The sequence below is a fragment of the Triticum aestivum genome, chromosome 7D (assembly GCF_018294505.1).
Source record: "Triticum aestivum cultivar Chinese Spring chromosome 7D, IWGSC CS RefSeq v2.1, whole genome shotgun sequence".
NCBI lineage: Eukaryota > Viridiplantae > Streptophyta > Magnoliopsida > Poales > Poaceae > Triticum > Triticum aestivum.
The window spans coordinates 409910088-409925936 of NC_057814.1; the positions used below are offsets into that span (position 1 = coordinate 409910088).

Sequence of the window (15849 nt, forward strand, 5' to 3'; positions counted from 1 at the left end):
CTTGACATAAGCATCGCATCCCCAAACTTTTAGAAACGACAGCTTAGGTTTCTTCCCAAACCATAATTCATACGGTGTCGTCTCAACGGATTTCGACGGAGCCCTATTTAAAGTGAATGCGGCAGTCTCTAAAGCATAGCCCCAAAATGAGAGCGGTAGATCGGTAAGAGACATCATAGATCGCACCATATCCAATAGAGTGCGATTACGACGTTCGGACACACCATTTCGCTGAGGTGTTCCAGGCGGCGTGAGTTGTGAAACTATTCCACATTTCCTTAAGTGTGTGCCAAATTCGTGACTCAAATATTCCCCTCCACGATCTGATCGTAAGAACTTTATTTTCCTGTCACGTTGATTCTCAACCTCACTATGAAATTCCTTGAACTTTTCAAAGGTCTCAGACTTGTGTTTCATTAGGTAGACATACCCATATCTACTCAAGTCATCAGTGAGAGTGAGAACATAACGATAGCCACCGCGAGCCTCAACACTCATTGGACCGCACACATCAGTATGTATGATTTCCAATAAGTTGGTTGCTCGCTCCATTGTTCCGGAGAACGGAGTCTTGGTAATCTTACCCATGAGGCATGGTTCGCACGTGTCAAATGATTCGTAATCAAGAGACTCCAAAAGTCCATCTGCATGGAGCTTCTTCATGCGTTTGACACCAATGTGACCAAGGCGGCAGTGCCACAAGTATGTGGGACTATCGTTATCAACTTTACATCTTTTGGTATTCACACTATGAATATGTGTAACATCATGTTCGAGATTCATTAAGAATAAACCATTGACCAGTAGGGCATGACCATAAAACATATCTCTCATGTAAATAGAACAACCATTATTCTCGGATTTAAATGAGTAGCCATCTCGAATTAAACGAGATCCAGATACAATGTTCATGCTCAAAGTTGGCACTAAATAACAATTATTGAGGTTTAAAACTAATCCCGTAGGTAAATGTGGAGGTAGCGTGCCGACGGCGATCACATCGACCTTGGAACCATTCCCGACGCGCATCGTCACCTCGTCCTTCACCAGTCTTCGCTTATTCCGCAGCTCCTGTTTTGAGTTACAAATATGAGCAACCGCACCGGTATCAAATACCCAGGAGCTACTACGAGTACTGGTAAGGTACACATCAATTACATGTATATCACATATACCTTTGGTGTTGCCGGCCTTCTTGTCCGCTAAGTATTTGGGGCAGTTCCGCTTCTAGTGACCACTTCCCTTGCAATAAAAGCACTCAGTCTCAGGCTTGGGTCCATTCTTTGGCTTCTTCCCGGCAACTGACTTACCGGGCGCGGCAACTCCCTTGCCGTCCTTCTTGAAGTTCTTCTTACCCTTGCCTTTCTTGAACTTAGTGGTTTTATTCACCATCAACACTTGATGTTCCTTTTTGATCTCCACCTCCGCTGATTTCAGCATTGAATATACCTCAGGAATGGTCTTTTCCATCCCCTGCATATTGAAGTTCATCACAAAGCTCTTGTAGCTCAGTGGAAGCGACTGAAGGATTCTGTCAATGACCGCGTCATCCGGGAGATTAACTCCCAGCTGAGACAAGCGGTTGTGTAACCCAGACATTTTGAGTATGTGCTCACTGACAGAACTATTTTCCTCCATCTTACAACTGAAGAACTTGTCGGAGACTTCATATCTCTCGACCCGGGCGTGAGCTTGGAAAACCATTTTCAGCTCTTCGAACATCTCATATGCTCCGTGTTGCTCAAAACGCTTTTGGAGCCCCGGTTCTAAGCTGTAAAGCATGCCGCACTGAACGAGGGAGTAATCATCAGCATGCTGCCGCCAAGCGTTCATAACGTCTTGGTTCTCTGGGATGGGTGCTTCACCTAGCGGTGCTTCTAGGACATAATCTTTCTTGGCAGCTATGAGGATGATCCTCAGGTTCCGGACCCAGTCCGTATAGTTGCTGCCATCATCTTTCAGCTTGGTTTTCTCTAGGAACGCGTTGAAGTTGAGGGCAACATTAGCGTGGGCCATTTGATCTACAAGACATATTGTAAATATTTTAGACTAAGTTCATGATAATTAAGTTCATCTAATCAAATTATTCAATGAACTCCCACTCAGATAGACATCCCTCTAGTCATCTAAGTGAAACATGATCCGAGTCAACTAGGCTGTGTCCGATCATCACGTGAGACGGACTAGTCAACATCGGTGAACATCTTCATGTTGATCGTATCTTCTATACGACTCATGCTCGACCTTTCGGTCTTCCGTGTTCCGAGGCCATGTCTGTACATGCTAGGCTCGTCAAGTCAACCTAAGTGTATTGCGTGTGTAAATCTGGCTTACACCCGTTGTATTCGAACGTTAGAATCTATCACACCCGATCATCATGTGGTGCTTCGAAACAACGAACCTTCGCAATGGTGCACAGTTAGGGGGAACACTTTCTTGAAATTATTGCGAGGAATCATCTAAATTTAAGCTACCGTCGTTCTAAGAAATAAGATGTAAAACATGATAAACATCACATGCAATCAAATAGTGACATGATATGGCCAATATCATTTTGCTCCTTTTGATCTCCATCTTCGGGGCGCCATGATCATCTTCGTCACCGGCATGACACCATGATCTCCATCATCGTGTCTTCATGAAGTTGTCACGCCAACGATTACTTCTACTTCTATGGCTAACGTGTTTAGCAATAAAGTAAAGTAATTTACATGGCGTTATTCAATGACACGCAGGTCATACAAAATAAAGACAACTCCTATGGCTCCTGCCGGTTGTCATACTCATCGACATGCAAGTCGTGATTCCTATTACAAGAACATGATCAATCTCATACATCACATATATTTCATTCATCACATCCTTTTGGCCATATCACATCACAAGGCATATGCTGCAAAAACAAGTTAGACGTCCTCTAATTGTTGTTGCAAGTTTTTACGTGGCTGCTATAGGTTTCTTAGCAAGAACGTTTCGTACCTACGCCAAAACCACAACGTGATATGCCAATTTCTATTTACCCTTCATAAGGACCCTTTTCATCGAATCCGTTCCGACTAAAGTGGGAGAGACAGACACCCGCTAGCCACCTTATGCAACTAGTGCATGTCAGTCGGTGGAACCTGTCTCACGTAAGCGTACGTGTAAGGTCGGTCCGGGCCGCTTCATCCCACGATGCCGCCGAAACAAGATAAGACTAGTAGTGGCAAGAAAATTGACAACATCTACGCCCACAACAAGTTTGTGTTCTACTCGTGCATAGAAACTACGCATAGACCTAGCTCATGATGCCATTGTTGGGAATCGTAGCAGAAATTTAAAATTTTCTACGCATCACCAAGATCAATCTATGGAGTCATCTAGCAACGAGAGGGAAGGAGTGCATCTACATACCCTTGTAGATCGCGAGCGGAAGCGTTTAAGAGAACAGGGTTGATGGAGTCGTACTCGTCGTGATCCAAATCACCGATGACCGAGCGCCGAACGGACGGCACCTCCGCGTTCAACACACGTACGGAGCAGTGACGTCTCCTCCTTCTTGATCCAGCAAGGGGGAAGGAGAGGTTGATGGAGATCCAGCAGCACGACGGCGTGGTGGTGGAAGTAGCGGGATTCCGACAGGGCTTCGCCAAGCGCTACGGGAGGAGGGAGATGTGTCACGGGAGGGAGAGGGAGGCGCCAGGGGCTGTAGCGAGGCTGCCCTCCCTCCCCCCTCCTATATATAGGCCCCGTGGGGGGCGGCCCTAGGAGATCTGATCTCTAAGGGGGGCGGTGGCCAAGGGGTGGCTTCCCCCCCAAGCCAAGTGGGGGGCGCCTCACTCTCCCTCCGTAGAGCCGCCGTTAGACACGGCACACCGAAAGCTCTAGAAGTTACACCCGCCTCAACTGAAGCCGTCGGGTAAACCGGCGCATGCTGATGAGCCGCCAGCTCGGCCTCCCGACGCGCTCTGCCCTGTTCCACCAAATCCTGTGCATTGGCACCATTGCGCGCCGGGTCATGACCATGAGGTTCTTTACGACGCCGCTCGGTACTTGAAACAGCTGGCGAGTCAATGTGCCTACTGTAGCTCCAGCTCGGACGAGGGGTTGAATGAATCCGGTCACGACTATAGGAATAAGCCTGCTACTGTACCAAAGCCGTTTGAAGAAGCTCCCTGGCCCTTCTAGTTTCAACCGCCGCTGCAGTCTCGCCCTTGACTGGCAGAGCCGCCAATCGCGTAGCTGCAGCAATCATGTTATATAGAGGGGTGGAGTAATGACCTGGCGGTGTCACCACATGCTGAGGCGGGGTGTTATTCATATGCGGAGAGCCCGTCACGTGCGGCTGACCCGGCGTTCTACCCCCTCGTACTTTAGTCATCTGATTCACCACCGGCGGGTTGCTGGCCCCCGCCCCGGGTGTGTTGAAGAGGTCCCTCGACTCATAAACTGAGGGCAGGCGACTCCGATGCTTTCTCCTCAAAACTTTGTTTGAAGCGTTCTGATCCACCATGAGCCGGTATGAATCTGCTTGAATCCGCTGCGCTTGGGCGTTCAAAACGGCCCATTCTACAACCATCCTGGCGTTTTCCGCTGCCAAGTCCGCTTTAGCCTGTGCAATCTCATCACGCAATTTAGCTCCTTCCGCCTTATGCTGTTCCTGGTTGTCTGGGGTTACATCAACCTCCATCAGAGTCGCCAGATCATCCAATAGATCTGTCAAAACTTGAGCCGGCGGGCGCGCTGAACTGCCAGCACCCGCTGCTGTCACCGCCGCTGCGCTGGAAGTCATGGCCGCGGCGGTTGTCGAGCCGAGAACCGGCTGCGTGCCAGCCATGAAAATTGCCACCCTGCTCGACGGCTCATGGGGGTCCGGAATACTGTCGCCATCGGAACAGCCCCCAAGCCGTCCATCTTGTAGTTGATACATTGAGTTGGTCTTGCCTGTGGACGACTCACCATCAGAGTAGATGGCCATCTCACCGCCAGACACAGAGCCTTCAAACTCGGCCCCATGGACACATCCAATGAAGGCATGCTTCACGGCGGGTTTAACCCGGGCGGGTCGTGCACGCTGAGCCGTCTCGATGATGTCAGTGCAGATGTCCGGCTCAGGGCCCGGTTCGCCGATCTTGCCGATGAAGACGTGGATTCTGTCGAAGGGGGCCCGGTACCCGTACTCAATTGAGCCGGCCTCGGGACCCCAGCCTGCGTCGTCAATGTAGAGCTTGCCGCGACGACTCTTGGTCATCTGGCCCACAGCGTATCCCTTGATCCCTTTGAAGCTGCCCTTCAAGAACTCAAAACCACTGTGCACTAGCCCCACGGTGGGAGCCAACTGTCGTGGAAGTGTCATGACATATGTCCTCATGGAAGGACTTAGTTGCGGAGCCATTGCGACGGAGTTACTTAAAGGGGTTAAAACGGGACAAAGGACACGAGGAGTTTATACTGGTTCGGCCCCTTGCGGTGAAGGTAAAGGCCTAATCCAGTTTGGGGTGGTATTACTAGGGTTTCGATGACCAGGGAGCGAATACGCTTTGCCTGGCTCTCAATTTGTTGTTTCTTTCCCTAAGCCACTGTCGGGTCGTCCCCTTATATACATGGGTTGACGCCCTGTGGCCTACAGAGTCTCGGCCGACTCATACAACAAGTCCGGCTCGGTGACTTATCTTACATGCCTTACATTACAAGTCTACACATATATGGCAGTTTATACTTATGGGCCTTAAACCGCCTTCGGGTTTGGGCCCTCTAACAAGCCTGTCTATGACCCGCCATCTTTAACATACTCTTGGGCTTCGTTGATATGAACCGCCATAAGGTTGACCCGGCCCCTCCTGGGCGGGTCATATCTGATAGTCATATCCCCAACAATAACCATCACATAAAGCATTCTTTTCATGATACCCAAGCATATAAATTTTATTACTCTCCACATAAGTGAATTTCTTCTCATGAATAATAGTGGAAGCAAACTCAACAAAATAATTATCATGTGAGGCATAATCCAATTGAAAACTAAAATCATGATGACAAGTTTTATGGTTATCATTATTCTTAATAGCATGCAAGTCATCACAATAATCATCATAGATAGCAACTTTGTTCTCATAATCAATTGGAACCTCTTCCGAAATAGTGGATTCATCACTAAATAAAGTCATGACCTCTCCAAATCCACTTTCATAATTATCACAATATGATTCAACACCCTCCAAAATAGTGGGATCATGACTTCCTAAAGTTGACACTCTTTCAAACCCACTTTCATCAATATAATCATCATAAATAGGAGGCATGCTATCATCATAATATATTTTCTCATCAAAACTTGGGGGACTAAAAATATCATCTTCATCAAACATAGCATCCCCAAGCTTGTGGCTTTGCATATCATTAGCATCATGGATATTCAAGGAATTCATACTAACAACATTGCAATCATGCTCATCATACAAAAATTTAGTGACAAACATTCTAATGCATTCTTCTTCTAGCACTTGGGCACAATTTTTCTTTCCATCATTTTCACGAAAGACATTAAAAAGATGAAGCAGATGAGGCAACCTCAATTCCATTTTTTGTAGTTTTCTTTTATAGACTAGACTAGTGATAAAACAAGAAACTAAAAGATTCAATTGCAAGATCTAAATATATACCTTCAAGCATTAACCTCCCCGGCAACGGCGCCAAAAAAGAGCTTAGTTGACGGGGTGTTAGTGCCGCTTACCTAGCCTCCCCGGCAACGGCGCCAGAAAAGAGCTTGATGTCTACTACACAACCTTCTTCTTGTAGACGTTGTTGGACCTCCAAGTGCAGAGGTTTGTAGGACAGTAGCAAATTTCCCTCAAGTGGATAACCTAAGGTTTATCAATCCGTGGGAGGCATAGGATGAAGATGGTCTCTCTCAAACAACCCTGCAACCAAATAACAAAGAGTCTCTTGTGTCCCCAACACACCCAATACAATGGCAAATTGTATAGGTGCACTAGTTCGACGAAAAGATGGTGATACAAGTGCAATATGGATGTTAGATATAGGTTTTTGTAATCTGAAATTATAAAAGCAGCAAGGTAACAAGTAATAAAAGTGAGCAGAAATGGTATTGCAATGCTTCGAAACAAGGCCTAGGGTTCATACTTTCACTAGTGCAAGTTCTCTCAACAATGATAACATAATTAGATCATATAAGAATCCCTCAACATGCAACAAAGAGTCACTCCAAGGTCACTAATAGCGGAGAACAAACGAAGAGATTATTGTAGGGTACGAAAGCACCTCAAAGTTATTCTTTCCGATCAATCCATTGGGCTATTCCTATAAGTGTCACAAACAGCCCTAGAGTTCGTAGTAAAATAACATCTTAAGACACATATCAACCAAAACCCTAATGTCACCTAGATACTCCAATGTCACCACAAGTATCCGTGGGTATGATTATACGATATGCATCACACAATCTCAGATTCATCTATTCAACCAACACAAAGAACTTCAAAGTGTGCCCCAAAGTTTCTACCGGAGAGTCAAGACGAAAACGTGTGCCAACCCCTATGCATAGATTCCCAAGGTCACAGAACCCGCAAGTTGATCACCAAAACATACATCAAGTGAATCAATAGAATACCCCATTGTCACCACGGGTATCCCACACAAGACATACATCAAGTGTTCTCAAATCCGTAAAGACTCAATCCGATAAGATAACTTCGAAGGGAAAACTCAATCCATTACAAGAGAGTAGAGGGGAAGAAACATCATAAGATCCAACTATAATAGCAAAGCTCGCGGTACATCAATATCGTGCCAAATCAAGAACACGAGAGAGAGAGAGATCAAACACATAGCTACTGGTACATACCCTCAGCCCCGAGGATGAACTACTCCCTCCTCGTCATGGAGAGCGCCGGGATGATGAAGATGGCCACCGGTGATGGATCCCCCCTCCGGCAGGGTGCCGGAACAGGGTCTCGATTGGTTTTTGGTGGCTACAGAGGCTTGCGGCGGCGGAACTCCCGATCTAGGTTTCTTTCTGGGGGTTTCTATATTTATAGGAATTTTTGGCGTCGGTCTCACGTCAGGGGGGTCTCCGAGTCATCCACGAGATAGGGGGGCACGCCCAGGGGGTAGGGCGCGCCCTCACCCTCGTGGATGGCTCGGTACTCTTCTGGCCCAACTCTTTTACTCCGGAGGCTTCTTTTGGTCCATAAAAAATTATCAAAAATCGGCACGTCAATTGGACTCCGTTTGGTATTCCTTTTCTGTAAAACTGAAAAACAAGGAAAAACATAAACTGGCACTGGCACTGGGCTTTAGGTTAATAGGTTAGTCCCAAAAATCATATAAAATAGCATATAAATGCATATAAAACATCCAAGATGGATAATATAATAGTATGGAACAATCAAAAATTATAGATACGTTGGAGACGTATCATGCAACTACATTCAAGTGCATATGCAAACCTAGAAACTCTTATGCATGTGAACACATGAGGATGCCAACTATTGAATGGTTCTTGTGCAACTAAAGAAGTTGAAGATGCCAACTCATGTGGCATTGTTGTCCAACTATTAAAAAAGTTGGGGATGCCAACTCCTGATTGGTTCTTGTGCAACTAAAATAGTTGTGGATACCAACTCATGTGATATTGTTGTGGGGCTATTTAAAAAGTTGATAATGCCAACTCACGTGATATTGTTGTGGGACTATTTAAAAAGTTAAGACTGCCAACTCCCAAATGGTTCTGGTGCAACTATGAAAGTCGAGGATGCCGACTCGTATGATATTGTTGTGCAACTATTTAAAAAGTTGAGGATACCAACTCCTAATTGATTCTTGTGCAACTATAAAAGTTCAGGATGCCAACACCTAGCTGGTTCTTGTGCGACTGTGTAAAAAATCATATCCCAGGTTTCTTTGTGTAGAAAAAATAAAGGAAAAAAGTTGTGGATCTGTCAGTCAGACCTCAACCACCGCCTAGTAGTCGGATGTGGGTTTTTCACCGCTCTAACTACCACTAGCTGTGAGATATGCAACTTTTTCTATCCTGGCCAACTGTCTAGCAGTCGATGAACAACTATCCGGTAGTCGACGTGCAGCTAGCATATTGCTGCTCCGGCTCCATGACCGGGACGGGGATGGAGGAGAGTAGCTGATTAGAGGCAGGGGTTGAGCGGGAAAGTTCGCCGGAGATGGGGATTGAAGATGGCGGTTGCTCGACTCCGATGTGGTGGTTCTCCCGCGCAACACCTGGCCACACCAAATCTATCCCCAAAACGCCTTTTTGAAAACTATAATGAACACCTAAACATGCATATCACGAAGAAAAAAACGTGAAACTTACCTCTCCTCCATGGCCACAATTATCTCCCTTCTACAACCATTTTCACTGCAACAAACCCAAAAACACGCATATGAGCTGGAAAAAGCATAAGGAGGGCAAGTGATGCACATGAAATTCCACTAAAAACACCACATGATCTATTGAAAAAACTGGACGAACACTTGGCCGGGGATACCACACCGGAAAAAACCAAATCGTAACTGCGTGATGCAGACGCAGTGTGCCATTTATATATCATGGCAAAAAAATGGCCTGCCAACTAAATGATCACATCACGCAGTGTACCATTTATATATCATGGCAAAAAAATGGCCTGCCAACTAAATGATCTAGAGCGTGCAACTATCCTGCAAATGCAGCCAACTGACGTATGAGCGTGTGCAACTGAAAAATGAAATTAAAAAACAGTCAACTGATTTTAGCATTGCATATTTTTCGATAAAAAAGAGGTACTGAACAGAATTGAGCTCTAATGATCCGAGTAGCAGTTCCAACGAGAGCGGTCGTAACAACAAATGTAGTCTAACCAAGAAATAGATGAATCAAGTTGCATCTAATACAAATCCATGGAGTTTGAAAAGGTAGGATCCTAAAATCATACCATCAGTGACAAAAAATCTTTAGAACTTCAATTGTTTTTCATTGATTCAACCAGATGTGATCAACATCAACCAAAATCAAGTGGCACTACTAAGTATACCAACTAATCTTCACTGAATCTTACTTACAAGAACTAGAAGCCTTCGGCGGACCAACCACTCAGGAGAAAACCATACCTGGTGGCAGCAAGCCTCCACAGAGGATGGGGCTGGAAGCAGTAGCTCACACGCACAGCTTCATGAATAACAGCGACCACCCACACGCATAGGCTTCATTCTCCTTGAAATTTCTTCAATTCCTCGAACTTCAGATGGAAAATAGAACTCAGGACCGCATCTCCCGCTTCAGATTCCATAGCTCCATGGATGGGCTCAATTTTTTCTCACTAAATTCCATAGAAGCAAGACACGTACCATAGAGTGAGTGCTTGCTGAAGCAACGTGGATAGGGAAGACACCTTCCGTGAGTAATTAACGAGGCGAGGGAGAGCGTCGCGGCAGAGGACCGATGGCTCAATTCACAGGAGAATGCGAGGTGGCGGACGGGGAGACGGCGGCGTGGAGGCGTGGCAGCCAAGCTGCCGCGGCCGCCGTCGGCCGCATCGGTCGATGCGAGGTGGGTCGGCGGCGGCGGCGGCCGGCGCATGTTGGGGCGGGGGTGGCGACAAATGCGAGGGGATGGGGATGGGGACGCGAGCGGATAGCGACGAGTGCGGACGTGAGTGGTTTTCGCCTCCCACTAAACGCTAGTCGTGTCCGCACCGCCTGGCGCACGCGCACAGCGGTTTCGAGCGAAATCGTGCGGTCAGGAACGGGCCGCTCATCTGCTTCAAATAGCGTGCACTTTTAAGAATTTAGGTTCAATTTAATGCATTCGATTCACACTTTAGATTGGATTTCCAGAATCGATTCGAGTGCTAGTGAAAATATTGAATACATGGGTTGGGGGTTGGGTTTGCCCACTCGATTCGACACAGTGCCGATGGCAAAACTAGGCCCAACTGAAACAAACATGTAATTTTGGTAAAATCCGAGCAATCAAATACACCTTGTATTGTATGGCACGCACAAGAACCGGTCGCTGCTAACCAATGCACATTCCGGTCCTTCGCAAACACTGACCACCAAACCTTTCTCGGGCACTAAAAAAAGCAGCGAGATAACAAGGGTCCTTATTTTCAGTCCACTTGTTAGAAAAATAGAGTTTGTTATTTCTCGCAACAATCTTTTTTTTGTTTTGTTTTCCTTTCCGTTGGTCCTACTGCAAGAACGGTCCGCCTCTCCCTCTCTATTTCCGATCCCCCTCCGGCGCCGGCGCGCCGCTCCCAGCATCCAAGCACGGCTTTCCTGTGAATCCCCCTTCTCCCAGCTCTCTCAGCGCCGCGCATGGCTTCCTCCACGGCCGCTGCAGCCGCCGTCACATCTCTCTTACCGCCGCCCGTGGGTGCCGAGAGGCCGGTTCCCCAGGGCCGCCTCCTCTTCCGCGCCTCCCGTGCCGGCTCCAGACCCCTACGGCTCAACCCCGCCCGACACCACGGGCTGTCGCCGGCGCCTAGAGCGGCCAAGGTCTGCCCCTGTTTTCCTAACATTAAGGAATTGCACAATTTTACGGCCTTCTCGCTGGTCGGTTCTTGATTGGGAATTATAGGCTGTGGAGGCAGGGAAGGCTGACCATCTAAATGTCATGATAGCGGGAGCTCCAGCGTCCGGGAAGGGCACGCAGTGCGAGCTAATCAAGGCCAAAGTAAGTTTTTTTGGGAATCTGGGTTCAGCCTGGTACATGATTCCCTTTGTTTCATGATGCATTATGTGAACTAGATGATACCCTGCGCGTTGCCGCGGAATTGGATATATAGTTTCTAAATATCGTGTAGAATACGAATTCAGCACTTACGATTTAAACTATGTGAGAAATTTCTGCATATGCAAAGAATAAACATTTAGTAACAAGAAAAGTTGTGCATGTCACGATTAAATGTAATGTGATTTAAAACCCACTTAGAATACAGTAATGCATGTTGCATGGTAGAGGATTCTCATGCTATGATTGGATGGATGCTAGTGGATCAAGTTAGTAAATCTAATGGTTACAGCAATTTTGATGATGTGGAAGCACACATGTTGACATAATTAGAAATAGTGGGGGTCTCTCTCTTAGGTATATAGGATATAAGATTGGGATCTAGCCTTGTATTATTATGTCATGTGTATTGTGCAATTAGCCTTGTGCATTTACAACAAAATGTGGTAAAACGTTTACGACTAGTTTTCCTTGTTGCGTCAAGTAACTGGCACTGTAATTTGCAGTATGGTCTGGTGCACATTTCAGCTGGAGATTTGTTAAGGGCAGAAATCGCCACAGGCACTGACAATGGGAAGCAGGCCAAGGAGTTTATGGAGAAGGGACAGCTGGTTCCTGACGAGATCGTTGTTAATGTGGGTATATTTTCTTTGCAATTTCATTAATGTGTTTCAAGTGAACGGTGGTAACACTGAGAAACATTTTGGGTTACCGCCAGATGGTGAAGGGGCGTCTTCTGCAACCAGATGCTCAGGAAAAGGGTTGGCTTTTGGATGGTTACCCGAGAAGTTATTCACAGGCAATGGCACTGGAAACTCTTGGAATCCGGCCTGACATTTTCATTCTATTAGATGTAAGTGCCCGAGCCCAGCTATGGCAAATTATTGGTATGTGATGCAAATTGTGGGACATAATGGACATTGTTGTGGTAAGGTACTAGCAGTACCAATTAAGCTTGAACACTGCCTCCAGACCTTGAAAACTGCTTGTAGCTACCCTTAGCCTAACTAATAGTTTGAACAGGGCAAACACTGCCTTTGTGACCAATGTTGGATTTTCCTGAGAAAATGGAGATAAATGTAGTCCCTTTTTTGGTACTAGTTACATAATAAAATCTACATATTTACCCTTTCAAGAATAAATAAGATCCATAATTTCAAGTTGCGCATTTTAAGTACTTTCTAAGTGTTAACACTGTAATCTGGCAATACACGATGTATTTATCATGCTTTCTCTGTCGTGTTGAAACTGGCTGCAATTCAGTAAACTATTTCTGAAATGGAGAGTGTAAGTACTGGTGTTTTTTATGTTCAGTAGGAATATTAGCTCACCCGTGGAAAATGTAGGTTCCAGATGAACTTCTTGTTGAAAGGGTAGTTGGCAGACGGCTGGATCCTGAAACTGGGAAAATATACCATCTAAAGTATTCTCCACCTGAGAATGAAGAAATTGCATCCAGGCTTACACAAAGATTTGATGATACAGAAGAAAAGGTACATGGTTCCCATATTATTAGTTAAGATAATGACAGCATAGTTTTGCATTTATTATTAGACATGGTGGAAGTGCTTATTTGTTATTAGTCATGCAGTACATGGTGTTACTACAACACATTGTATTTTGTCTGCTGCTAATTAAAACTAGCTTGACATAGTTATTATCTCACTGTGGACCATATTTCCATGGTGGGGAAGTTGTGCATTTTTATTTTGTATTACATTCGATAACAAGACTCGGTCACTCAGTATATGGAAGGCACGTGCTGCCTGGTCTAACGTGTGTCACCCAAAGAACAAAGTGGGGCTGGGTATCCTTAACCTGACTGCAGAACGAGGCCATGCTTATGAAGCATATAACAAGCTTTACGACAAGGCTGATATCCCTTGAGTGAAACTAGTTTGGAACTACTACAATGCTTCCTGGCGGTTTATAATTTCCCTCCTCTCCCCACGCCTCTGGTACTGTGCACCCCTTCTGGTGGAGAGATGTCTTTAACCTCTCCCATAAATTTAGGCAATTAGCTTCCTGTTCTATTGCCAGAGGAGACACTGTTCTTTTCTGGAATGATTGCTGGTCTGATCATCTGATGAGGAGAAAATTCCATGGAATTCATGCATTTGCCCTTGATAGTCTTGCCTTGGTCCAGGATGTCCTCAATACTCATGAGCCCTTACATCTCTTTCATATCCCCCTTTCCAGGCAGGCTTTCGATGAATTTCATGAATTCAGAGAGTTTCTGTCCAACATACATTCATGCTCAGTTTCCTGAAGATAATGACTCTTGGTCCTTCTCTTGGGGTGCTAGGCTGCTAGCTTTTCATCCTCTAAAATGTACAGAGCTCAGTTTCAACACATTCATGCACCTAATAACTCCTCTTGGCTCTGGAATTCCAAATGCACCCTTAAGCCCAGATGCTTTGCCTGTTTTTTTCTGAATGATAGGCTCAATACAAAGGATATGCTTCAACGTCACCAATTTCAGCCTCCTGGTGGTGTCAGCCGTGCCCTTTGTAACCTGCATATGTTGAGACTAGGGACCACATTTTCTGGCTTTGCAGCTTCAGCTCTTCATGCAGGAACATTCTTGGTATTTGTTTTGATCTACCTCAGTTTTCCTTGGATGGGGTCACCTCCAGGGTAAAGCTCAAGATTGGCAAACCTTTCTACTTTGAGGTCCTGACGGTGGCTGCTCAGAATATTTGGAAACGAAGGAACGGGAAGATCTTTCATTGCTCCTAGTAAAACCTCCTGGCTGTTTAGCTTCAAAAGGGATCTCCTCCTTCTTTCTTACAGAATGAAGAAAGAGCTTGCCATCCCTCTTAAGAGCTTGGCTTGATACCCTTGAGTGTACCCCTTATGGAAGTTGTACGCTCATAGTGTGCAAGACCTTGCACCGATGTTCCAGGATGGTAGAGTTGCTGATGTAGTATGCCGGTTCTTGAACTGCTTGTTATGATGACGGAAGCTTGCAGAGAGTGCTGTGTTGAGTACTTGAGTTAGATCACTCTTTCCTGGTCTCACATTTCTCATTGACCGTTTATCTATATATGTGGATTTTATCAAAAGAATCTGATTTTCATGTGTTTGTTCTTTTACAGGTTAAGCTGAGGTTGCAGACTCATTATCAAAATATCGAGTCCTTGGTTTCGATATATGAAGATGTTATAGTCAAGGTAGGCAATTTATCTCCTTCATACTTAGAACGCTCTGCCTTGTTGGTCAGCTCAAGGCTGATATGCTATTCTACTTCATGTTGTCTATATTCCGTCGAATTACCACATCACAGATTATAGACAACATAAGTTTTTGGGGGAAAAGTATAACAAACATATATTTTTTGGATTATGTACTTTTATAAAGTAGGGCTAAGGAACTAAATCATCATAACTTAGTTTCTGTCCAGAAGTTGCTTACCACATACCGTGTGGTAGTCAATTAACATATTTTTGTTCTGCTACCTAGATGGAGTAGCTCTTGTTGTTGTTAAATTCCTTGTTCCTCCATGGCATTCTTTATTCTACTTTTGTTGTCGAGGTTGTGCACTATATAGAGCAACAACAAAAAAACTCACTGAGCAAACATTTCATAATCATGATGTATCTAGTTACCTGTAACTTTCATGTATCTCTTTCACTGTCATCTGTGGTTTAGGTAAATGGAAATACCACGGTGGAAGGTGTATTCGGTGAGATCGAGAAGCTGCTCACTTCCAGCCTTGATAAGAAAACAGAAATGGTGGGTAGCTAACTCATAAGCAGAGAAAGCTGCCCGAACCAGACATGTGGCTGAAGCATGATTTTATTCTATTTTTTGAAGACATGCAGGTGACAAAGCATTTAGGATGATATTTAGAAAAGCCCTTTGTTATTCATGGATGTAAATGCGTCACTGTTTTGTAATGATCTTTACTAGGAATGCATTGATATACAGTGCAATTGGAAGGATTGCCTTGAGTTTGCACTTTTCAGCCTACATTTGGGTTGCACAACTTCATTGCCTGTATTTTGTTACTCTGGAGACTGTCAGGTATTTCTGATGCTAGCTGAGGATTCTTTGTGTGACGATTTTGTAACATTAGAAACCAGAAATCTGGCTGCAGAACTATATAAGCAAAGTGTATA

At 45.2% G+C, this 15849-nt stretch overlaps 1 protein-coding gene and 1 long non-coding RNA gene across 2 annotated transcripts; one reads left to right on the forward strand and one right to left on the reverse strand.

The window, feature by feature from the left end:
- Positions 1-8258: 8258 nt before the first annotated feature.
- LOC123164174 (uncharacterized) lies at positions 8259-10646 on the reverse strand. The gene is made up of 3 exons (XR_006482200.1): positions 10342-10646; positions 10105-10232; positions 8259-9373 (listed from the first exon to the last, which is right to left on the reverse strand). It is a non-coding gene; the product is annotated as an uncharacterized lncRNA (long non-coding RNA).
- A 485-nt stretch (positions 10647-11131) lies between these two features.
- On the forward strand, positions 11132-15695 carry LOC123164178 (adenylate kinase, chloroplastic). The gene is made up of 7 exons (XM_044581589.1): positions 11132-11493; positions 11576-11671; positions 12235-12363; positions 12447-12581; positions 13075-13221; positions 14827-14901; positions 15380-15695. The coding sequence occupies exons 1-7, from the start codon at positions 11314-11316 to the stop codon at positions 15473-15475; spliced, it is 858 nt and encodes a 285-aa protein (XP_044437524.1). The 5' UTR covers positions 11132-11313; the 3' UTR covers positions 15476-15695.
- The last annotated feature ends 154 nt before the right edge of the window (positions 15696-15849 follow it).